This window comes from Tursiops truncatus, chromosome 14, assembly GCF_011762595.2.
Source record: "Tursiops truncatus isolate mTurTru1 chromosome 14, mTurTru1.mat.Y, whole genome shotgun sequence".
NCBI lineage: Eukaryota > Metazoa > Chordata > Mammalia > Artiodactyla > Delphinidae > Tursiops > Tursiops truncatus.
This window is the reverse complement of record NC_047047.1, coordinates 7884510-7908961: the sequence shown is the minus strand read 5'-3', so window position 1 is coordinate 7908961 and position 24452 is coordinate 7884510. Positions and strand designations below refer to the sequence as shown.

The 24452-nt window shown below is 47.9% G+C and overlaps 1 protein-coding gene across 2 annotated transcripts in view; it reads left to right on the top strand.

The window, feature by feature from the left end:
• CNGA3 (cyclic nucleotide gated channel subunit alpha 3) overlaps positions 1 to 16858 on the top strand; it is a 52464-nt gene extending 35606 nt beyond the window's left edge. The window contains exons 6-9 of one of the 2 annotated variants that reach the window (XM_073791072.1): positions 8262 to 8324; positions 9640 to 9747; positions 10538 to 10644; positions 13859 to 16858. In XM_073791072.1, the coding sequence (XP_073647173.1) occupies positions 8262 to 8324; positions 9640 to 9747; positions 10538 to 10644; positions 13859 to 15249 (1669 nt within the window). In that variant the 3' untranslated portion in view covers positions 15250 to 16858. The remainder of the gene's footprint in view (positions 1 to 8261; positions 8325 to 9639; positions 9748 to 10537; positions 10645 to 13858) is intronic. The other variant, XM_073791073.1, reaches the window with a different exon arrangement.
• The last annotated feature ends 7594 nt before the right edge of the window (positions 16859 to 24452 follow it).

The following is a 24452-nucleotide window of genomic DNA, read 5'->3' as shown; positions in this document are numbered from 1 at the left end:
TTCCTGGACTTGGTTAACTATTTCCTTTCCCATATTAGGGAAGTTTTCAACTATAATCTCTTCAAATATTTTCTCAGTCCCTTTCTTTTTCTCTTCTTCTTCTGGAACCCCTATAATTCGAATGTTGGTGCGTTTAATGTTGTCCCAGAGGTCTCTGAGACTGTCCTCAGTTCTTTTCATTCTTTTTTCTTTATTCTGCTCTGCAGTAGTTATTTCCACTATTTTATCTTCCAGGTCACTTATCCGTTCTTCTGCCTCAGTTATTCTGCTATTGATCCCATCTAGAGTATTTTTAATTTCATTTATTGTGTTGTTCATCGTTGCTTGTTTCATCTTTAGTTCTTCTAGGTCCTTGTTAACTGATTCTTGCATTTTGTCCATTCTATTGTCCATTCTATCTCCAAGATTTCGGATCAACCTTACTATCATTATTCTGAATTCTTTTTCAGGTAGACTGCCTATTTCCTCTTCATTTGTTAGGTCTGGTGCATTTTTATCTTGCTCCTTTATCTGCTGTGTGTTTTTCTGTTTTCTCATTTTGCTTATCTTACTGTGTTTGGGGTCTCCTTTTTGCAGGCTGCAGGTTCGTAGTTCCTCCTGTTTTTGATGTCTGTCTCCAGTGGCTAAGGTTGGTTCAGGGGGTTGTGTAGGCTTCCTGGTGGAGGGGACTAGTGCCTGTGTTGTGGTGGAAGAGGCTGGATCTTGTCTCTCTAGTGGGCAGGTTCACGTCTGGTGGTGTGTTTTGGGGTGTCTGTGGCCTTATTATGATTTTAGGCAGCCTCTCTGCTAATGGGTGGGGTTGTGTTCCTGTTTTGCTAGTTGTTTGGCACAGGTTGTCCAGCACTGTGGCTTGCTGGTCGTTGAGTGAAGCTGGGTGCTGGTGTTAAGATGGGGGTCTCTGGGAGATTTTCGCCGTTTGATATTATCTGGAGCTGGGAGGTCTCTTGTGAACCAGTGTCTTGAAGTTGGCTCTCCTACCTCAGAGGCAGAGCCCTGCCTCCTGGCTGGAGCACCAAGAGCCTTTCATCCACACGGCTCAGAATAAAAGGGAGAAAAAGTAGAGGGAATTAGTAGACGTATGAGGAAAGAAAGAAGGAAAGGAGGGAAGGAAGGAGGGAAGGAAGGAAGGAAGAAAGAAAGAAGCAAAGAAGGAAAAAAGGCAAGAAGGAACGAAAGGAGGGAGGGAGGGAGGGAGGAAGGAAGGAGGGAAAGAAGGAAAAACAAAAAGAAAAAAGATACAGTAAAAATAAAATAAAGTATAATAAAGTTATTGAATTAAAAAATTCTTAATTAGAAAAAAAAAAGGACGGATAGAACCTTAGGACAAATGTTGGAAGCAAAGCTGTACAGACAAAGTCTTACACAGAAGCGTACACATACACCCTCACAAAAAGAGGTAAAGGGGGAAAAATCATAAATCTTGCTGTCAGAGACCACCTCCTCAATTTGGGATGATTCGTTGTCTAAAGGAGGGAAGGAAGGAGGGAAGGAAGGAAGGAAGGAAGGAAGAAAGAAAGAAGCAAGGAAGGAAAGAAGGCAAGAAGGAACGAAAGGAGGGAGGGAGGAAGGAAGGAAGGAGGGAAAGAAGGGAAAACAGAAAGAAGATACAGTAAAAATAAAATAGAGTATAATAAAGTTATTGAATTAAAAAAATTCTTAATTAGAAAAAAAAAAAAAAAAAAAAAAAGGGACGGATAGAACCTTAGGACAAATGTTGGAAGCAAAGCTGTACAGACAAAGTCTCACACAGAAGCGTACACATACACCCTCACAAAAAGAGGTAAAGGGGGAAAAATCATAAATCTTGCTGTCAGAGACCACCTCCTCAATTTGGGATGATTCGTTGTCTAAAGGAGGGAAGGAAGGAGGGACGGAAGGAAGGAAGGAAGGAAGAAAGAAAGAAGCAAGGAAGGAAAGAAGGCAAGAAGGAACGAAAGGAGGGAGGGAGGAAGGAAGGAAGGAGGGAAAGAAGGGAAAACAGAAAGAAGATACAGTAAAAATAAAATAGAGTATAATAAAGTTATTGAATTAAAAAAATTCTTAATTAGAAAAAAAAAAAAAAAAAAAGGGACGGATAGAACCTTAGGACAAATGTTGGAAGCAAAGCTGTACAGACAAAGTCTCACACAGAAGCGTACACATACACCCTCACAAAAAGAGGTAAAGGGGGAAAAATCATAAATCTTGCTGTCAGAGACCACCTCCTCAATTTGGGATGATTCGTTGTCTAAAGGAGGGAAGGAAGGAGGGAAGGAAGGAAGGAAGGAAGGAAGAAAGAAAGAAGCAAGGAAGGAAAGAAGGCAAGAAGGAACGAAAGGAGGGAGGGAGGAAGGAAGGAAGGAGGGAAAGAAGGGAAAACAGAAAGAAGATACAGTAAAAATAAAATAGAGTATAATAAAGTTATTGAATTAAAAAAATTCTTAATTAGAAAAAAAAAAAAAAGGGACGGATAGAACCTTAGGACAAATGTTGGAAGCAAAGCTATACAGACAAAGTCTTACACAGAAGCGTACACATACACCCTCACAAAAAGAGGTAAAGGGGGAAAAATCATAAATCTTGCTGTCAGAGACCACCTCCTCAATTTGGGATGATTCGTTGTCTAAAGGAGGGAAGGAAGGAGGGAAAGAAAGAAAGAAAGAAAGGACGAAGGTAAAGTATAATAACGTTCTTAAAATTAAAATTGATTATTAAGAAAAAAAATTTTAAGAAAAAACCATGGACGGATAGAACCTAGGACAAATGGTGGAAGCAAGACTATACAGACAAGATCTCACACAGAAGCATACACATACACATTCACAAAAAGAGGAATAGGGAGAAAAATCATAGATCTTGCTCCCAAAGTCCACCTCCTTAATTTGGGATGATTGGCTGTCTATTCATGTATTCCACAGATGCAGGTACATCAAGTTGATTGTGGAGCTTTAATCCGCTGCTTCTGAGGCTGCTGGGAGAGATTTCCCTTTCTCTTCTTTGTTCTCACAGCTCACAGGGGCTCAGCTTTGGATTTGGCCCTTCCTCTGCGTGTAGGTCGCTGGAGGGCGTCTGTTTTTTGCTCAGACAGGACGGGGTTAAAGGAGCCGCTGATTCGGGGGTTCTGGCGTACGGAGGCCGGCGGCGGGGAGGGAGGGGCACGGAATGCGGGGCGGGCCTGCGGCGGCAAAGTCCGGCCACCAGCCCGAGGCCCGCCGTGCGCTCTCCCGGGGAAGTCGTCCCCGGATCCCGGGAACCCGGCAGTGGCGGGCTGCACAGGCTCCGCGGAAGAGGGGAGTGGAGAGCGACCTGCGCTCGCACACAGGCCCCTTGGTGGCGGCAGCAGCAGCCCCAACGTCTCCCGCCCGCCTTGGGGTCCGCGCCTCCAGCCGCGGCTTGCGCCCGTCTCTGGAGTCAGCGCCCTCAGCCGCGGCTCGCGCCCGTCTCTGGGGTCCGCGCCCTCAGCCGCGGCTCGCGCCCGTCTCTGGGGTCCGCGCTTTCAGCCGCGGCTCGCGCCCGTCTCTGGGGTCCGCGCTTTCAGCCGCGGCTCGCGCCCGTCTCTGGGGTCCGCGCTTTCAGCCGCGGCTCTCGCCCGTCTCTGGGGTTCGCGCTTTTAGCCGCGGCTCGCGCCCGTCTCTGGAGTTCCTTTAAGCAGCGTTCTTAAACCCCTCTCCTCACGCACCAGGAAACAAAGAGGGAAGAAAAAGTCTCTTGCCTCTTCGGCAGGTGCAGGCTTTTCCCCGGACTCCCTCCCGGCTAGCTGTGGTGCACTAACCCCTTCAGGCTATGTTCAAGCCGCCAACCCCAGTCCTCTCCCTGCGCTCCGTCCGAAACCGAAACCCTAGCCTCAGAGCCTCAGCTCGCAGCCCCGCCCGTCCCGGCGGGTGAGCAGACAAGCCTCTCGGGCTGGTGAGTGCCGGTCGGCACCGATCCTCTGTGCGGGAATCTCCCCGCTTTGCCCTCCGCACCCGTTGCTGTGCACTCCTCCGCGGCTTCGAAGCTCCCCCCTCCGCCTCCCGCCGTCTCCGCCCGCGAAGGGGCTTCCTAGTGTGTGGAAACTTTTCCTCCTTCACAGCTCCCTCCCACTGGTGCAGGTGCCGTCCCTATTCTTTTGTCTCTGTTTATTCTTTTTTCCTTTTGCCCTACCCAGGTACGTGGGGAGTTTCTTGCCTTTTGGGAGGTCTGAGGTCTTCTGCCAGCCTTCAGTAGGTGTTCTGCAGGAGTTGTTCCACGTGTAGATGTATTTCTGGTGTATCTGTGGAGAGGAAGGTGATCTCCGCGTCTTACTCTTCCGCCATCTTCCCTTACTCTCAAGACTATTCTAATACATGTGAAGTGCTGAGTACATAGTAAATGATCAATCAATATTGACTACTATGGGAAGCAGAGTAATTTCACTACCACAACCTCACCAAAAATGTTTCCATCCTAATCCCTGGAACCTGTGAGTAGATTATTTTACATGACAAAGGAGACTTTGCAAATGTGATTAAATTTAAGGACCTGCAGATGGAGAGATTATTCTGGATTATCCAGGTGGGCCCAGTGTAATCACATGAGTTCTTAAAAGCAGAAGCGGGATGTAGGAGAGTGAGTCAGAGATATGAGACGGAAGGAGGAGAGATTCGCAGTGTGAGTGGGACCATCCTGTCATTGCTGGTTTGGAAGATGGAGGAAGTGGGGAGGGAGGCCTGAGCCATGGATGCCGCAGCCTCCAAAAGCCAGGGATAGCCCTCCATCTACAGCCAGCAGGAGAACAGGGACCTTGGTCCTGAGCTTCAAGGAGCTGGATTCTGCCTGCAGTCCCAGTGAGCAGGAAACAGATTCTCTCCAGAGCCTCCAAAAAGGAACACAGCCTGAGGGCACCTTGATTTTCATCCAGTCAGATTATACGACTTCTTCCAATCTCCAGAACTGTAAGAGAATAAATTTGGGTTGCTCTAAGATACTACACTTGTGGTAATTTGTTATGGCAACAGTAGAAAATCAACAACACAGCTTTCGATCCCAGAAGTGGAGTGCTGCTGTAACAAATACCTAAAATGTGGAAGTGGCTTCAGAATTGACCCTAGGCAGGATCTAGAAGAATTTTAAGGAGCATGCTTTTGTTAAAAAAGCCTAGATTGCTTTGAACAGGTTGTTAAAAGACATATGAATGTTAAAGACTCTACCAGTAGCCCAGGGAGATCAGCTCGATGCTTTGTGGCGACCTAGAGGGGTGGAATAGGAAGGGTGGGAGGGAGGGGATATGGGGATATATGTATATATATATAGCTGATTCACTTTGTTGTACAGCAGAAACTAACACACCATTGTAAAGCAATTCTACTCCAATAAAGATATAAAGAAGTGGGGAACAATCATCAGAAAAAAAACTATAGCAGTGAGGGTTCAGAAGGAAAAATGGGGAGCATTACAGAGAAAAACCTAAGCTGCCTACATACTTAATACCTAAATGGTCGAAACAGACTATTAGTAGAAACCTGGACTTTAGGGGCACTGCTGGTGAGGGCTCCTAAGGACGTGAGGAGCAGGCTTTTAGAACCTGAAGGAAAGGGGATTCATGTTTAGTGGCAAAAAGCTGAGCGGGATTATGTCCCACAAGTATGGGGGAAGCAGAATTCGTATGCAGTGAGCTTGAATATTTAGCTGAGGACATTTCTAAGCTAAGGTACCGAGGGTGCAGGCTGGTTTATTCTTGCTGTTGATGGTAAAACTTAAGAAAGAAATTGAGGGAAGAACTGATAAATGAAAAGGAAACAAGACTTGATGACTTGGGAAGTTCTCAGCCTGCTCAGATGGCAAAAGAGAATAAGTTTTAAAAAGTCACTGTCAGGAAAGCATGCCTTCAGGCAAAAGCAGAGGATGCGGCTGAACTCTTGCTGATAACTCGAAGATCAAAAGCCTCTGTCTAGCGGAGTGGATCCCTCCGGTATACATGACCCATTAAGGTCTAGAAGATTTTATGGCAGCAGAAACGCTGCCAGCTTGGAGCTGAAGGATAGAAACAGTATAAAATGAGGGAGAACTGTTAGACCTCTAAATTCTAGATGCAGAAAGCAGGCTGATAAAAAACTACTCAGCTACAAGCAGGTGCTACCTTTCATGAAAAAGGAAGGATGATTGAGGGCGGAGTCATGAGCTATAGAGGTTTATTCTCAGGCCTTGAAACATACTGGCCCATGGCCCTGCTGGATTTCGAGTCACTTGGAACCACTGACTCCTTTTGTCCTCCCATCTTCTTCTCCCTTGCTGAACTAGAATATCTACACCTGGTGTCCTATGCCTTCTCCTGTGTTTATGGAGGTGATTCGTTTGTTTAGTTCCACAGGTAGGGAGGACTCGTGTCTCATGATTCACACCCAGAGTTCCCACACACCTGATTTAGATGATGAGATTTGGGACTTCTGAACTGATGAGACTTGGATGATAATTTTGGACTCTGAGTTGATGCTCTAATGGGATGAGGCTGGGGGATCTTGGAATGGGGGTGAAGTCATTTTGCACATGGGATGCAAGGAAATCTTTGAGGGCCAGTGAAGACTGTAGTAGGTAGCCCGGAGGTGCCCATATGCTAATCCCCACATCCTGTGACTATGTTACCTTACATGGCGAAAGGGAGTTTGCAGATGTCATGAAGTTTAAGGACCTTGAGATGGGGAGATTCTCCTGGCTTATCAAGGTGGACCCAGTCGAATCACATGCATCCTTAAAAGTGGAGAACCTTTCCCAGAGAGATGGCATCTTGAGAAGGACCCAACCCGCTGTTGCCGGCTTTGAAGATGGAGGAAGGGCGCCATGAACCAAGGATGCAGCAGCCCCTAAAAGCTGGGAATGTCCTCAGCTTGCAGCCAGCAAGAAAATGAGGATATTGGTCCTATAATTGCAAAGAACTGAATTCTGCAAACAATCCAAGTGAGCAGGAAACAGTTTCTTCCCTAGCGTCTTCGGAAAGTGTTACGGCCCTGCCGACACCTTGACTTCGATGAGACCCCTACCAGATCTCTGACCTACAAGATCATACATTTGGGCTGTTTTAAGCCACTAAGTCTGTGGTAATTTGTTCTGGCAGCAACAGAAAACTAGTACAGCTATTATTAGAAAATCTTTTGTAGTCTACTTTTTAACTTAGCGAAATCTGAGGAACATTTTCCCCTTCTTCCACAACCTCGTCGTAAGTGGCCTCATAGAATTCTGTGGTTGATGAAGAATTTCCTCGGTTGTATGATCAGATTGTTTGTGCTGTGACTTAGAAATAATGGTGGTGATGATTCTTCTGTATGCATGTTTGCACACACCTTTGATTATTTCCTGGGGAAGTGCTGTGTAAAGTGCATGGGTCCTTTTCAACGAGTGTTTAATTAGCAGACACTTATTTCTCAGCCCTTCCTTCCTCCAGGGGCAGGAACAGGGGAATCAGAAGGGCCTGCGGGTGATTCCGGGGGTGCCCTGAGGCAGGCAGGGTCTTTTACCCTCCACCTTTGTTTCTTCGGCTGTTCAGTGGGTAATAATGCGTGCCTTGCAGGACTACTGTAACCGTTAATAGGTAACCCTTGTAACTGTGTCCAGCCCATGAAGGACGTGCAATAAAGAAGGGGAAGCAGAGCAAAGCTGTGCGTTGAGGAAACATCTGCCCTTACAGGCCCTTCCTGCCGATGCAGACAGGAGGGCGAGGCCCCACCTGCAGCGCCACATCCAGCAAACTCTGGAAGCGTCTGAGCGTGGCTGCATTTGCCTCAGACGACTTGAAGACTTGCTGCTGCACAGCACACCTGTGCCTGCCTAAGGGTCTTGCTTCCTTTCTGTCCCCTGGCTTTCCCATCAAGGGCCAGGTTTTCATGTGACCCCAGAACAACGGAAAAGCCACCCCCTTTCCTCAGAACAAAGAGCGTTCCATGTGACTCCCAAAACTCTGAGTGACTTTTCCACCCTAAAGGTGTGGATTTGGGTTTATTCCCCATTACCTCAAAAGTTTCCAGTCTCAAGCTGCTGTGACTTTCTAGGGACTCACGGAAATAGGTCAGAAATTGTAGAATATTAGACTGAACCGTTGTGTACATTTCAATGGATACAATGGATACTTCAGTGGAGGTGGTACCCTCCCCCTTCAGGAATAATAATAATGATATTATTCATGGAACCAACAACCTCATTTCATCCCAGTGTGCTAGAAAGATTGGTTTCCTGCACCACGCCCTCTCCCCCGTGTCACTGTGGCCTACCCTCTCCCCGTGGTAATGACCTTGGTATATGAAAATTGCTAAATGTCACCCTGTGTCATCCAGTGACAAGGCGAAAAAGGAGAAAGAAAAAAAGGAAGAGAAAAAGGAAAACCCAAAAAAGGAGGAGTAAGTACTGGGAGAAACTGCCCCCAAAGGGGGGTTGCATGGTCACAGCAGGCCTGGTTCCACACCACCCAGCCCTGGCCCTGGGGAGGAGAGAGATGCAATCAGGCCTTAGGGTCAGCCCTGGAGAGAGGGCTGCTTAGGGCTACAGAAAAGGAGTTGCTCTCAGGCAGGGATCAGGCCTGCTGAGATCACGTGAGGGTCTCGTTCTGCAGGGAAGGTCGGGGAGCCCAAAGGGGGGCTTGTAGGTAGGCAGGTTTGTCTCCAGCCTCAGGTGAGCAGTTCGGGGCTTCCCTGGGAGCCTGCTCCGGTGCCCTCCCCTTGGGCATTCTGTTTGCCCACAAGGTGGCCGTCCACACAGTGGAGTACGCGGAGCCCTTTTCCTGGGTACTAGAAAACACTATATTCACAAACTTTAATCCAAACCCAGTGGCAATGAGTGTTGGGAACGTCCAAAGCCCAGTTAATCAGCTGCTGATCTCGGACTTGCGGAGTTGAGGTGAAAACAGGCAACTCAGGGTCTCCTCTGGGGCGCCGGAGCAGCTCTGCAGGCCTAGGCGGGCATGGGTGGCAGGTGGGGTGGGGGAGGAGACGCGTGGACCCAAAGAAAGATCTCCAGTACCGCCTATAAATTCCAATCCTCCGAAAATCCTGAAAATAAACACCGAAAGCACCCTAAGCTATTCCTTCCATTCAGTGTTGGCTGACACCTCGATGATTCCCAGGTTGGTGGGTTTTGGTGGAGAGGCAGGAAATGTCTTTAGAACATCTGCACGATTGCAGTTAGTGAGGTGGAGAGAGCACGTTCCCAAGGGAGAGCTCTGGGCTCCCAAGCTCCCAAGTTCAGTCCAGAGAGGAGCTGTCTCAGAACCACCCAGGACAGTGATTAAGTGCACATTTCCAGACCCCAGTCCTGGAGGGGTCTGGCTGGGCCTGAGAGCTGGCATTTTCACAGAGCTCCCCGAGGTGGTTCCAACATCACTGTGCTCCATTTTCCTCCTCGGCACCCTGAAGGCTAGGGATGATACCCCAGGACACAGGAATGTCATCACTGTAGTTTTGTAGTCACCGGTGGCTTCCTGGGGTGCTGAGCTGGGAGAGAAGGCCTTCGGAGTCTGCCCTGCTCCCAGCCTGGGTGGGGGCACCCATACAGGGACACCCATGTGACCCCCCGGGACTGACAGCACCCTATCTGGGAAGCCATCTCTAGCTGAAGCCCACAGTTGCCCTGGGGTCTCTAAGCTAGGCTGGGTCTCTAAGCCTTTCCAAAGCTGTGGTCTTCCAGCACACTGTGATCCTGGTGTGTCGGTGTTTCCAGAAAGAAGAAGGACACCACCGTGGTGGACCCCTCCAACAACATGTACTATCACTGGCTGACCATCATCGCCGTGCCCATCTTCTACAACTGGTGTCTGCTTGTTTGCAGGTAGGGGCGTGGGGCGGGGCCTCAACACAGAGCTCTGAGTCCCTGGCAGCCACCATCCAGCTGCATGTGCCTCAGTTCCTCCTGGATTCCCTGAAAGCCAGGTGGAGGCCTGGCTTTGAGATCAAAACCATGGTCCTGGCACCTTGGAGCCTCCTTGATGGAGTTGCAGGAGGAAGATGCAAGGGCGAGCCGTTACTCTTCTGAGGGGAAGTGGGAGGGGCTGGGTCACTCCTGAGCTGACCTGCAGGACAGGGATGCAGGCGCCAGGCGACATTTTCAGGCTGTTGGCTGTGGGCTTTGGGTTTTCTGAGCCGGTTGGGATGCAGGGTGAGCTGATGCTCTTGTGAGGGCGGCCGGGGCCTCGGGGTGCTCCCAGACTGCTAATTTGTGGGGACGGATGTGGCTTGTTCTGTTGTTAATCTCTCAGAAATTGTTATGTCTTTGTTCGCATTTAAAGGCCCCAGAAAGGGCAAGTTCTCAGCCCCTTCATCTGAGGCCTGGATGAACTGCTCCCCGGCCAGGGGAGGGGAGCAGTCTTGTCGCTACTGCTGCGAGGCAACGGGGCCCACTCTTTGGGGTCAGTCCCAGCTCTTAGGAGCTCGGTGACCTTGAGACAGAAAAGCTTCTGAGAGCCTAGGTCCCCTCATCGGGGCTGGGACGCTGATGCTGGGGTGCAACCCTGTGGGCTGGGCTGTTAGCGGGATGAGCTGACCCCAGGTTTGTAGCACAGACCTGCTGCCCGCCTTGGTCCCAACCCGCTACACACCTGCCCCTTCTCACACTTGTTTAGGGCCTGTTTTGATGAGCTTCAGTCTGAGCACCTGATGCTTTGGCTGGTCCTGGACTACTCAGCCGACTTCCTCTATGGCTTCGATGTGCTAGTCCGAGCCCGGACAGGTGAGTGGGCCCAGGGCCGCAGACCCCACAGCATGGTTCGGGGGCCACCTGGGGGCCACAGGGCAGGTTCAGGGAGATCCAGAATGGTAGCCCTTGGAGTTCCTCTTCTTGGACAGTCAGAGGAGCCAGGGCATGTTACCCCATGGCTTTTAGATGAGGTGTAATATACTAAAAGTATATTAGTTTCAGAACTAAAATCTAAAACAGGGCCTAGAGGGATATGACTTCCTTCGATTAACACAGGCTGGGACCTGGGACCCTCTACCAGAGTGCTTGCACTTGCTGCTAGACAAACATCTCCTCTAGCAACAGGACACAAAGAATCTGTAAAGGACTAAAAATAACTACATGTATGTGCAGACCACCTAAGCCCCCCCCTCCAGCCCAACCCACCAATCCACCCCCATATCCTTTAAGGAACAAGCTCGCTCCCACCCCTCAGGGAGCAAGCAAGGCCACCTGCTATTGTTTTCGCTCCCTTGTGCTGCAGCATGAATCCCAATAAAGGCCTGAATTCCTCCTCTGGACTCTTGTCAATTTCTGTTGATTAAAGAGTCCGAGGACCCCAGTCGGTAACAAGATCACCTCTAGTTGTGAGTGGGGGCTAAAGCCCCACCCATGCCTCAGTCTCCAAGCTGGGCCTCCTTGGGCCTCCTTTTTCTTATTTTCACAAAGACATCACATATGCTGGCGGAGGCCCTGCTTGTCATTTCCAAGATTTTTAAACTAAAAACTGTGCCATGGTTGTGGATACAGAAACCACTGGATCACAGCAAAACCTCAGGGTGGCTTCATGGTGTACAAAGAATTCCAAGCACGTCTTGTTTTCTCATGAGAACTGCTGCAGAAGACAAGAAGTGTAGACATGATTATCTCCATCTTACTGCTTTAGAAACTGGGGCCCAGAGATGCTGAGTGGCCAGCCTAAAGGCCACAGTCACCACCCAGCAGGCCAGATGGGTGGCCCCCCTGCTCCAGAATTAGTGCCCTGCATCATAACTTAGATCTCAAGAACACAGCTTGAGGCTTGCCTGGGTGACTTGGCCAGTCCTGGTGGCCTGCCACTCCATGGTTACACGAGCCTATGGAGATGCAAGAGCCCCGTGGGTGGCTGACTGGTTGGGGGGACTCCCTGCATCAATCAGGCTTTGGTGGGACAGGCAGCCCTCACCCAGACATGGACCCCACCCCTTTTTGTGCTTGGTATTGTCCTTGGCAATCTAAGATTCAGCAGAAGGCTGGGAGAGAGAGGGGGACAGGTAGGCACAGACACCAAGAGGCCATGGATCATACTCCAGGAGAAAAATAGTCAGAATTGAGACAAGATTATTAAGGAGGTCTTGAGGAGTCCCAAGGCACACGAGTGCAATGTAATGATCTAGGCACTCAATAAACACGAGTGTAACCAAACAAATAGGGAATGGGGAGCTGTGAAGCCAGGTGTCCCTAACATGTGATGACAAACTTGATGTTTGCTTTTCACAAAGGGGGCAGTCCTACCTCGGTCTAGCCCTCGAAGTGTGGCCCTGGACCAGCAGCATCACCTGAAAGTTGTTAGAGATGCCCCAGACCTATGGGACCAAACTCTGGGGACAGGTCCAGCTCTGTGACTTACAGAGCCCTTGGTGTGTTGCTGTTGCTCACCCAGATCTAAGAAGCATTTGTTACATTAGTCTCTCCACTCTTTTGCATGTTTGAAAATGAAAGAAAGAAAGGAAGAAAGAGGGAGGGAGGGAAAGGAAGGGAGAGAGGGACGAAGGGAGACGGCAGGTCATGGCCTATTTGGTGGATTTCACCACTAATAACGCTTCACGACTACCAAGGTCCAGCCCATCTCCAGACCAGGGTGGGTCCCAGGCTTCATGTGTTTTCAGAGCCCCTTGGGTGACAGTAATGTGCAACCAGGAAGGAAAACCACTGTGCTCCTGGGCAAGGTTTTAAAAAGATAGGTTGCAGGACGTCCCTGGTGGCTAAGTGGTTAAGAATCCGCCTGCCAATGCAGGGGACACGGGTTCGAGCCCTGGTCCGGGAAGATCACACATGCCGCGGAGCAACTAAGCCCATGCGCCACAACGACTGAACCTGCGCTCCAGAGCCTGTGAGCCACAACTACTGAGCCTGCGTGCTGCAACTACTGAAGTCTGTGCGCCTAGCGCCCGTGCTCCACAACAAGAGAAGCCACCGCAATGAGAAGCCCACGCACCGCAGCAAAAACCCAATGCAGCCATAAATAAATAAATAAATAGAGTTTAAAAAATAAATATAAATAAATAAAAAATAAAAAGACGGGTCATACTCCATCAGTGATTTGTAAAGTCAGTTTGCTAGGCCATGACCAGTGTTTTCAATTTTTTTTCATAAATTTATTTATTTTTGGCTGTGTTCAGTCTTCATTGCTACGCGCAGGCTTTGTCTAGTTGCATCGAGTGGGGGCTACTCTTTGTTGCGGTGCATGGGCTTCTCACTGTGGTGGCTTCTCACATTGCGGAGCATGGGCTCTAGGCGTGCAGGCTTCAGTAGTTGTGGCTCACAGGCTCTAGAGCGCAGGCTCAGTAGTCGTGGCACAGGCTCAGTAGTTGTGGCGCACGGGCTTGGTTGCTCCGTGGCATGTGGGATCTTCCCGGACCAGGGCTCGAACTCATGTCCCTTGCATTGATAGGCAGATTCTTAACAACTGCACCACCAGGGAAGCCCTCAAATTTTTTATTGTTAATATTTTCAAACATATACAAAACTGAGACAGTAGTGTTATGAATCCCAACATACCCTTAGCTAGCTCCAAATGTTATCAACATTTTGCTCATCTTTTTTCATTTATCCTCCCACTCCCTGTTCTTGTATGGAGTTTTTTAAGGCAAATCTCAGACAGTAACCACGTTAGCATGTAACCTTAACTCGGGTCCCATTTTTTAAGTATAACTTCCATTTATCTCTGAAAAATTTAATAAGCATTCCTTACTACCATCAAATACCCAATCCACATTCAAATTTACCTAACTGATCTACGTTTTTAATTGAATAAAATAGATTAGATCGTTGAATAGAAAATACCAGAGTGCATTTCCTGTAGTAATGGTATGTGTGGTTTGTGGAAGTTGTTTCTTTTATATATGTATAACCAGGTTTTGTGTGGTCTTGAGGTGAGATACCTTTCTGCGGGCCATGGTCATAAAAAGGCCTCTTTGATGCCCACGTGATCTGTCTTCTTCATCAGGCTTCCTGGAGCAAGGCTTGTTGGTCACGGATGCCAACCGGCTGTGGAAGCACTACACAAAGACCTTGCACTTCAAGCTGGACATGTTGTCCCTGGTCCCCACGGACCTGGCTTATTTTAAGCTGGGCATGAACTACCCAGAACTGAGGTTCAACCGCCTACTAAAGTTGGCCCGGCTCTTTGAATTCTTTGACCGCACGGAGACGAGGACCAACTACCCCAACATGTTCAGGATTGGGAACTTGGTCTTGTACATCCTCATCATCATCCACTGGAACGCCTGCCTCTACTTTGCCATTTCCAAGTTCATTGGTTTCGGGACCGACTCCTGGGTCTACCCAAACATCTCCAACCCAGAGTATGGGCGCCTCTCCAGGAAGTACATTTACAGTCTCTACTGGTCTACCTTGACCCTGACCACCATCGGCGAGACCCCACCCCCTGTGAAAGATGAGGAGTATCTTTTTGTGGTCCTCGACTTCCTGGTGGGTGTCCTGATTTTTGCCACCATTGTGGGCAACGTGGGCTCCATGATCTCGCACATGAACGCTTCGCAGGCTGAGTTCCAGGCCAAGAGTGACTCCGTCAAGCAGTACATGCAATTCCGCAAGGTGACCAAGGACTTGGAGACACGGGTGATCCGGTGGTTCGACTACCTGTGGGCCAACAAGAAGACGGTGGATGAGAGGGAGGTGCTCAAGTGCCTCCCCGACAAGCTGAGGGCCGAGATCGCCATCAGCGTGCACCTGGACACTCTGAGGAAGGTCCGCATCTTCCAGGACTGCGAGGCGGGGCTGCTGGTGGAGCTGGTGCTGAAGCTGCGGCCTGCGGTGTTCAGCCCCGGGGATTATATCTGCAAGAAGGGGGACATAGGGAGGGAGATGTACATCATCAAGGAGGGCAAGCTGGCTGTGGTGGCTGAGGATGGGGTCACCCAGTTCGTGGTCCTCAGCGATGGGAGTTACTTTGGCGAGATCAGCATCTTGAACATCAAGGGGAGCAAGTCGGGGAACCGCAGGACGGCCAACATCAGGAGCCTCGGTTACTCGGACCTGTTCTGCCTCTCCAGGGACGATCTGATGGAGGCGCTCACTGAATACCCTGAGGCCAAGAAGGCGCTGGAGGAGAAGGGGCGGCAGATCCTGATGAAGGACAACCTGATCGACGAGGAGCTGGCCAAGGCCGGGGCGGACCCGCAGGGCATCGAGGAGAGAGTGGAGCATCTGGAGTCCTCCCTGGACACCCTGCGGACCAGGTTTGCACGGCTCTTGGCTGAGTACAGTGCCAGCCAGATGAGAGTGAAACAGCGACTCAGCCAACTGGAAAACCAGGCAAAGCTCGGCCTCCCGCCTGACGGGGATGCGCCACAAACAGAGGCCAAACAACGGTGAAGACGCAGAGGTCTGTCTCCCGCTTCCCAGAGCCAGCTGTCAGTGTGATGCTGCGCGGCGCGGGACTTGGCCGGGGTTGAATTCCAGCTTTCCTTACCCTTTGCGAGCTGCATGGCCTCAGTTTCCTCATCTAGAAAATGGGACTCTTTACATCTGCCCCAGTTAAGTGGCAGGTTGCTGTGAGCTCCACAAGAAGCACTGCGTGCAGCAGAGCTTGGTAAAGTGTGAGGTGTCCCCTGCTCAAGAGTATGAAAGTGTGAGCACAAAACTCTTTTAATATTTATCCACGGGGAATTTTTAGACTTTTGAACTTCCTTTTTTTTTGTTATAAGTGGAAGATGATTTAGTCACCCACCCGCTCCTGCCCCTCACTTCACCCCCTTCTGCTGAGGGAGATGTAACAGAATCTGAAGTACATGTGGTAACTCAAATTCAATACACGAGACAGTTTGGGGCTTGTTTCTGACTCTGGTATATCCTCGTGTGCTCTTTGGGATCCTAGAAACCCTGGCCATTGGTGCTGCAACAAGCACTAGGGATAAAGCCAGGTCTCCCCAGCTGAGGTCACTTCGAGTCTGAGAAGCAAATCCAGGCTCCCTGCCGTCCAGCTGCTGTGAAACCAGAATCTGTTTCATAGAAAAGAGCATCTCCGTTAGGGAAAGAGACATCTGCTAACCCGCCAGAGGGGTTCAAACACAACCTCTCTCTTGGTACCTGAGTCAGGGTTCTGGGGCAGCCTGTTCTGACTTGGTGGGGAGAGTTATGTGGAGGGGAAAGGCTCCCAGGTTGGAGGTTGGAATGGGGTCCTAAGCCAAACAAGCTGACCACTAGGACTTTTAGGAGATGCGACCCTTAGGTCATGTCTTTGCAAACTGCTCCTTGACCCCTGAAGAGGAAGCCTTGCTGTCCCTTGGAATTACATCCTGAGGCAAAGCTCTTAGCTGAAAATGTGCAGAGTGTAGAACCTAGCTCTTTTTGTCTAATCCAGTAAATAGTATTGCATTAACATTTTATATAAGATATCTCTAGATTGGGGTTCTATGTTTGTGAATTATTACCTTAATGGTCCATCCTTTGCTTAATACACATTGTAAATTACCCAAAGACGAGTCACTCTCCTGATGCAGAGAAGCCGTATATGTAGGTTTTCCTGATGCTCTTTTCCATCAATCTCTCTGTCTCTGTGTCCCCTTCTTCTTCCTTCTTTCTCTTGTCTTCCTTCTCCTCTTCTTTCTTCCTGTTCTCTCTTGTTCTCAGACAAGATGCTCCATTTGCTTTGAAGTCTCTGTGGTCCACTCTTACATAATCCATGTTCTACATAACTCGGCCCTAATGTAGTTCATCCAAAAGGTGCTGCCTTTTCAGGTATGTATTTTGGATTTACGTGGGTCTCTTCTGGTTTTTACCATGGACCATTTGACTGTTTTAACTTTCTAAAAGGAATTTCAAAGGCCTATTAAAGGAAAGTGTGATCCAAGCTCATATCAACAGCAAAATGTAACTAGCAACGTGTTATCAAAATGCATATATTTTAAAAAGCCTTTTGACTATTAATTTTGCCTGCATTCATGTTTGCACAGGAAAAATAGAGACCTGGATTTTAAAAATACTGGATGACTCCTGCTTCATAGTTTGTTATAAGGGAAGATTCAGTCCTGGGGTATGTTTCTAGGGCAATGAGCCCGGCTTCCCCAAAAGAACGGGCGCTGGTGAACAGGGACAGCACATGCTCGATGTGAAGGGGATAAGTACAAAAGCAGGTAAGAAAATGCAACCGAAGCGGCAGCGTTTGTCAGAGTGAGTGATTCAAAGAATTCAGATATATAAGAAGTGTATCCCAAGCAGGATGCTCAGATTCCTGGCATCACTTGTCCCGGGTCACCATGGGGGTTGGTCAGGCAGTTCAGGAAGGCATGGATGGACAGGAAGCTAGGTAAGCGTTTCCCCAGCTTTGTCCTGTGCTTATGCCCAAGGAGTTTGGGTGGCAAGTTAGAATATGGGCCTTGGGGAATCAGGACTGCTGTCGTTCAAGTCACAGCCCTGCCCCTTTGGGCAGGTTATTTTGCCTCACTAGGCCTCGCTTTCCCCACCTGAAAAATGGGAACCATATTGCCTACCTCACAGAGTTGTTGTGAATAAACTTTAAAATAACACAGTATAATGGGGATGGCCCGTTCAACTTCTTGGGTGCACAAAAAGTCACGTTATCGTCCTAGAGAAATAAATGAATACAATTTCATCTAGTTAAGATGAAAAGATTGTTCCAAGATTGTTGGGAAGTTGGGTCTCGGGTTGTTTTCAGGACTGCCGTTCACTGTCTTGGGACCTGAGACAGGGTTTGTGGTCGCCCAGCCATTGTGCTGCCCCTGAAGGCCGTTCTTCCCTCTGTACTGGGTTCAGCCGTGGGGATCCATGCTGGGAGATAGCTTCTCTTTGTGCCTTTTGTGGGAATCTAAGCTCATTGAGGTAGGTGTGTGTGTGTGTGTGTGTGTGTGTGTGTGTGTGTGTGTGTGTGTGTGTGTGTGTGTGTGTGTGTGTGTGTGTGTGTGTCTGTCTCAAGAGAGAGTCTCTGAAACAAAAAAGAAAGAAAATGTTGGTGGGCACCCCTCAAGGTATGGACTGATGCAGGATCCCTGGCAGAACCCTGGGGAGGTGAGAGGTGGCAGGACCTCAGATGAGCGGGCTGGAGCTTTTTGGCTCTGGGGAAACCAGCCTGGTAAAGAGTCCAATGCCTCAAGCTTGGAGAGTCCCAAAGCTTCCAGGCCTCAAGGAACCACACGGAGCTGGGCAAAGGATATCTTGGCAGTAACAGTATAAGGAGCATCTGAAAAAATGTGTAACTCAACTGATTCAGTAAGAGAGAAGACTGCTCCATCCCCCCTGAAACACTGGCCCTCGGACATCTGATGCTGCCAACTCCCAAAATTAAGCAGGACCAGAGACCTGCTGTAACTTTATCAAGCACACTCTGGTCCCTCTCAGACCCTTCTGCCAGGGTTATATCATATAGAAGGAGGCCAAGGCAGATTCCTTCTCTGGGTCTGGGGCCATTAGTAATACCCTGAGGAAGGAGAGGTGAAATGCAAACCCTGAATGAATAAAATGGAGAAGAAAAATGCTTATCTGAAGCGCAGGGAGTGATTTTGTTGAGTAAAGTTGAAGACTTATTCCTGAAACATAGCAACCACACTTCTGGCTCCCATACACAGGTAAGCTTTCACACATGTGTACCCAGAGACATGTACAAATGTTTATTGCAGCGTTATTTTAATACAAAAAAGAAAATAACCTAAATACCAGAATCTAAGAACACCCTTGCAGCCCACAGTCATTACAAGGGTTGGGGGGCACCCCTCGCCTTTCAATTTAAAGCCGGAAACATCCTGTGATCTTGGTCCTAAACGGGCTCCTCCTCTCCCTCCCACTTTGCACCCTCGGTCCAGCCTCTCTTCTGACATCACACACGAGCAATCCCCGTCCCTCACTGGACACTGGCCTCGCACTCAGCTGCACACAAATGCAGTCAAGGTTGGGGGAGCCTCCGAGACCCATTTCCGAACCCCTACAATGCTCCCGGAGCCCTCCAGAAAGTTTTTTTAAGTGCCAAGCAATTGCCAGGCCCCCAGGGTGGGCGCTCCCTTGCACCGCGGGGGCACAGCTGGTTCGCAGAGTGCACTGGTACAAGCCCGGGAGCCTGAAAGAACAGAAGGAGCACCCCTGGGCTTCCCAACTGTGCAGCCTCCTCTGCAGAGAAGAAAAGCGAGTGGCTTTCGGCACCTGGATTGTGGTTTTCTTCTGTCTGCTGTCTGCCCCCTGGTGGGTGAGGCTGGTCTGGAAGCTGGTGCAGGCTTCCACCGCTGGGTGGAGCTGGGTCTTGGCCCTCTGGTGGACAGGGTCGTATCTAGAGGTGGCTGTGCGCTCAGGAACTCTTCAGGCAGCCTGTCTGCTAATGGGTGGGGCTGTGTCCCTGCCTAGTTAGTTGTTTGGCCTGAGGCTTCCCAGCACTGGTGCCTGTAGGCTGTTGGGCGGGGCCCGGTCTTGGGCCTAATGAGCCAAGGTGGAAGCCCCAAGGAGCATTGTTCCCGCACTAGAATGTTCGCCAATATTGCTGCCACCAGTGTCTATGTCCCCCAGGTGAGCTGCAGCCACCCCCTCCCTCAGCCTCTCTGGGACACTCTCCAAGACCAGCAGGTAGGTCTGGCCCAGGTTCCTGTCACATTACTGCTTTTGCTCTGGATTCCCGTGAGCGTGAGATTTTGTGTGTACCCTTTATGAGTGAAGTCTCTGTTTCCCCCAGTCTTCCCAAAGACTCCTGAAATTAAGCCCTGATGGTCTTCAAAGCCGAATCTGGGGGCTCATCTTCCTGGTACAGGACCCCCAGGCTGGGGAGCCCGAAGTGGGGCTCAGAACTCTCACTCCTGTGGGAGAATCTCTACAATATAATTATTCTCCAGTTTGTGGGTTGCCCACCCAGGGGTATGGGACTTGATTATATCACAAGTCTGCCCCTCCCACCTGTGTTGACATGGTTCCTTCTTTATGTCTTTAGCTGTAGAAGATCTTTTCTGATAGGTTCTGGTCTTTTTTATTGATGGTTGTTCTGCAAATAGTTGTGATTTTGTTGTGCTCGTGAGAGGAGGTGAGCTCAGGGTCTTTCTACTCTGCCTTTTTGGTCATTCTCCCCTCATCCTCTCAAATCTGACCTGCACTTTGTCCCTCAACCTTGGATGTGAGCCTGGATATAACTTGAACCTCAAAAATAGTCATGGGCCTTGAACCAAATCCTGGATTTGGACATTGGAAGTAGACTTTTGACCTTGCACCTGAACTTTGAACCTGGAACTCAGACCTAGCCCTAGACCTTGGACCTGATCTTTGGACTATACCTCAGATCTCAACCTGGTCAAAGGCCTTGGCTACTGACCTTGTCTTTGGACTTGGACCTGAAAACCAGACAGCAGACCTCAGCCATGTACTTGGATTAGTCCTGAACCTTGAATCTGGCCTTAAATCTGATCTTTAGTTATAGATCTGAACCTTGATACATGGTCCTCAAACCTGGACCCTAGACCTCAGTCCTGGACCTAGATATGACCTTCATCCTGGAACTTCATACTGAAACTTGATCTGCCCTTGAACATTGAACCTGGAGCTTGGACATGAATTTGAAATGAAACATGTGCTTGACATTATTATAATTTGGACCTAGAACCTAGAATTTGGAACTGGACTTCTAAACTTGAATGTGGGAACTTCCCTGGTGGCGCAGTGGTTAAGAATCCGCCTGCCAGTGCAGGGGACACGGGTTCGATCCCTGGTCTGGGAAGATCCCACATGCCGCAGAGCAACTAAGCCCATGTGTGCCACAACTACTGAACCCACATGCTGCAACTACTGAAGCCCACGCACCTAGAGCCCGTGCTCTACAACAAGAGAAGCCACCGCAATGAGAAACGCATGCGCTGCAACAAAGAGTAGCCCCTGCTTGCCACAACTAGAGAAAGCCCGTGTGTAGCAACGAAGACCCAACGCAGCTGTAAATAAATATATAAATAAATAAACAAACAAACAAATAAACTTGAATGTGGACCTTTGGTTTAACCTCAGATTTGGACCTAGACCTGACCTTGTTTATAGACATGGGCCTGGACCTTAGATCTGGACGTGGATACTGAACTTGGACTTTGGACCTGCGTGAAGTCATCAGGGCTCGTGGCTGAACTGTTCTCCTATACTTTGGTAATGAACCTAGACCTGGACCTTGAACCTGCACTTGGACACTGGTCCTTCATCTTTGATCTGGATTTGTCCAGGATCTTACGGTTCGCTAGACCAGCCAGTGGTGAAGTTAGAAAAAAGCTAACTGATTATTCATTGCTATAATCATGCTTTCTTTATCCAACCCAATGAGAATTGTGGATTCAGTGTTGAAAATAATCAGGTATTTTAAATGTCAGTCCATTTCAAGGTCCTGGGCTCTAGGCATTGATTCCTCCTCCCGTCCTCCAACATTGTATTTTGAAAAATTTCAAACATGCAGCAAAACAGAAATAATTGTGCAGTTAAACAACCATATACCCACCACCTAGATTCTACCATTTACATTTTACTGTATTTATTTTATCACTATCCATCTATCCATTTTTCTATCCATCCATTAATGCACCTAATTTTAAAATATATTTCAAAGTAAATTGCAGCTATCGGTATTCCTCCCAAATACTTCAACATGCATATCATTAGAGTTCTGTGTTTACAGATTTTTTTTCTATTGAGGCAAAATGCATGTGTGAACTATGAAGTACACAAATATTAAGCATATGTCCTCTGAGTTTTGATAAATGTATACCCTGCAACGTACCCCTATCCAGATGTAGAACATTAACAACACTCCAGAAAGCTCCTCACACTCCTTCCCAGGCAACCTCCATTCCACTCTCAGAGGCGACCACCTTTCTGAGTTGTTTCCATCAGAGATTGCTGGTTTTTAAAAAATATCTAACAAAGGTTTTATACTAACCTTTCCTGATATATGGGGCCCATGTGTCCGTGGTCATGGCTTTGAGTGGCTTTTTGTGAATGGTGATGGGAAAGTGAGACACCAGGCTAGGTCAGGCCCTGATGGCTCATCAGGAGGATCTTGCATTTGCTGATGGATGACCTAGAATCCAAGAATGGGGGCTGGCTTATGACCAGAAAGTACTAATTTGCCTTGGGCCGGCATAGAACTGGGATTTCCCAGACCCAGGCTCTAATCAGTTAAGCTAATAGGAAGAGAGTTGGAGACACATGCCGTAATACTCCCTGACGCGCGGAAGGCACTTGCTTGGTGTCTGGTACCATATCAGGTGCTCTGCATTTCTTTTATATTCAACCCTTGAAGGCAAGGAGTAGAATCCCCATTCTACAGCCATGGAAACTAAAACTCAGAAAAGTTAAATGTCCCACCCAGTGTCAAATCAATTGAGATAGAGAAAAAAGCACCGAATGTTGGCATTGAATTCACCCATATGCATTATCTGTGATCAGAGCATAAACATTTATTAGTATATATTTTGTGGCCAATTTTGGATTCACGATTTTTCTTCTAGCAGGATAGCATGCCTGCTAAACAAAAATGAAGTTAAATACAGCCCAACAAAAACCTGGACTAATGAGAATTTCACATTCTCCTAATGATTTACTAGGATAATCATAGCATAAAAGATAGAAATTTATCTGAATTTTAAAATTTTTCTTTGAGCCAGTCATCGGATGAGTCTGTAGCTCAGTTGTCCTCACCCTCATCCCCACTAAGACTTCAGTATGTATTTTATAAGAAAAAGAAAAAGAACATTCTTTTACCACAGTGCAGTTTTCAAAAGCAGAAAGTTTAACTACTTCCTGATTTAATACTTTTATCTGATCCGTGATCCGTATTCACATTTCATTGAGTCCCAAGAAGCTCTCCTTTTTCCATGTCCAGGATCTAATCCAGGTCCAAATTGCATTTATTGTCACATCTCCTTAACCTCCTTTCATCTGGAACAGTTGGCTCCTCAGTCTTTTTTGGTCTTTTGCTCCTTTGACAGTTTTTTGTGGTTTTTTAAAATAAATTTATTTATTTATTTATTTATTTTTGGCTATGTCGAGTCTTCATTGTTGTACACGGGCTTTCTCTAGTTGCAGTGAGCAGGGGCTCCTCATCGTTGCAGTGCGCAGGGTTCTCATTGCAGTGGCTTCTCTTGTTGTGGAGCACAGGCTCTAGGTGCGCAGGCTTCAGTAGTTGTGGCTCGCAGGCTCTAGAGCGCAGGCTCAGCAGTTGTGGTGCGTGGGCTTAGTTGCTCCGCAGCATGTGGGATCTTCCTGGACCAGGGAATCAATCCTGTGTCCCCTGCACTGGCAGGTGGATTCTTAACCACTGCGCCACCAGAGAAGTCCCTGTGCAATTTTGGGCCCTAAGATTTAAATGGTTAAAGGTTGAACATCAAATTGGGCTCCAAGGATCCAAACAATGAAAGTAAAAAGGCAAACACTGTAAGTCACATGACTTGTCATCAGAAACCAAGAAACCATGCCATTCTTATTCAAGAGGCTTCCACATTTAGCATTTTTATACATCCTGCCTGAGTCCCCCACCCCGCAAGAGCTCTATCAGTGTACACGCCCACCCCCTGTCTGAAAGAGCAAATTCTCCCCGTCTTGCTGGTGGTGAGTGCGGTCAGTCTTTAATCACACATCTCCACCATTCATTTCTTATTTTGTGAATGATTTTTTTATTCTCTTTATTCATTTTTCTATTGAGGTTTCATCTGATTACCTCCTACGCTAAATTGCATTCTGACAAAGATCGGGTCTTTTTTTTTTTTTTTTCTTATCACAGTTTACCCAGCAAAGGGCCAAGTGCAATAATAGGTGTTCTGTAATTAGGTGCTGAAAAGTTGAAGGATTGAAGCTCCTTAGGGTAAATTCCCGGAAGTGGAATTAGTGAGTCAAAGTGTAGAAATTCTCCAGAAAGGCTTTTGATGCCCATTAAGTTGCTCCCCCAAAAGTTTACATCATTTTACAGTTTATAAGGGTAACTGTGTGTTATCATTTTTTTCTTCTTTATCAAGCTGATAGCTGGGAAATTATCTTATTTTAATGTGATTTATTTCACTATAACTATAAATGGATCTTTTATATAATAATTCGTTATTTATCATTCTTTTTAAACCCTTGTTTATAACTCTTCCTATATTTCTGTTTTTCTTCTCTTTCTTATTCATTTGTGAGACCGTATTAGGAAAATGAATTGGTATTCCTTTGTCAACATGTGATACAATTTCCCCTCTGCTTAGTTTTTGTCCACAAAAGTTTCTACATTTTTATGTCATTGAAGTTATCAATCTTTTATTCGTTTTGGCCTTTATGTCATAGTTAAGCCTTTTCATTCAGGATATAGAAATATCCACCCATGTAGGCCTCTAGGATTTTATGGCTTCATTTCATATATCTGAATTCTTTATCTATTTGGAAAGAATTCATTTTGGTAAAAGGAGTTAAATGAGGTTGAGACCACAAAGTTCCAGAGCAAAGGTTTTGATGTAGATAAGATACACACAGTGAAGTGGGGAAATCGTAGATGTAGAGCTTGATACATTGTTAAATGTGGACATGAACTCACAGGCATAGAAGAGTTACAGCATCAGGAAAGACCCCCTAGTGTCCCTTCCCAGTCTAGA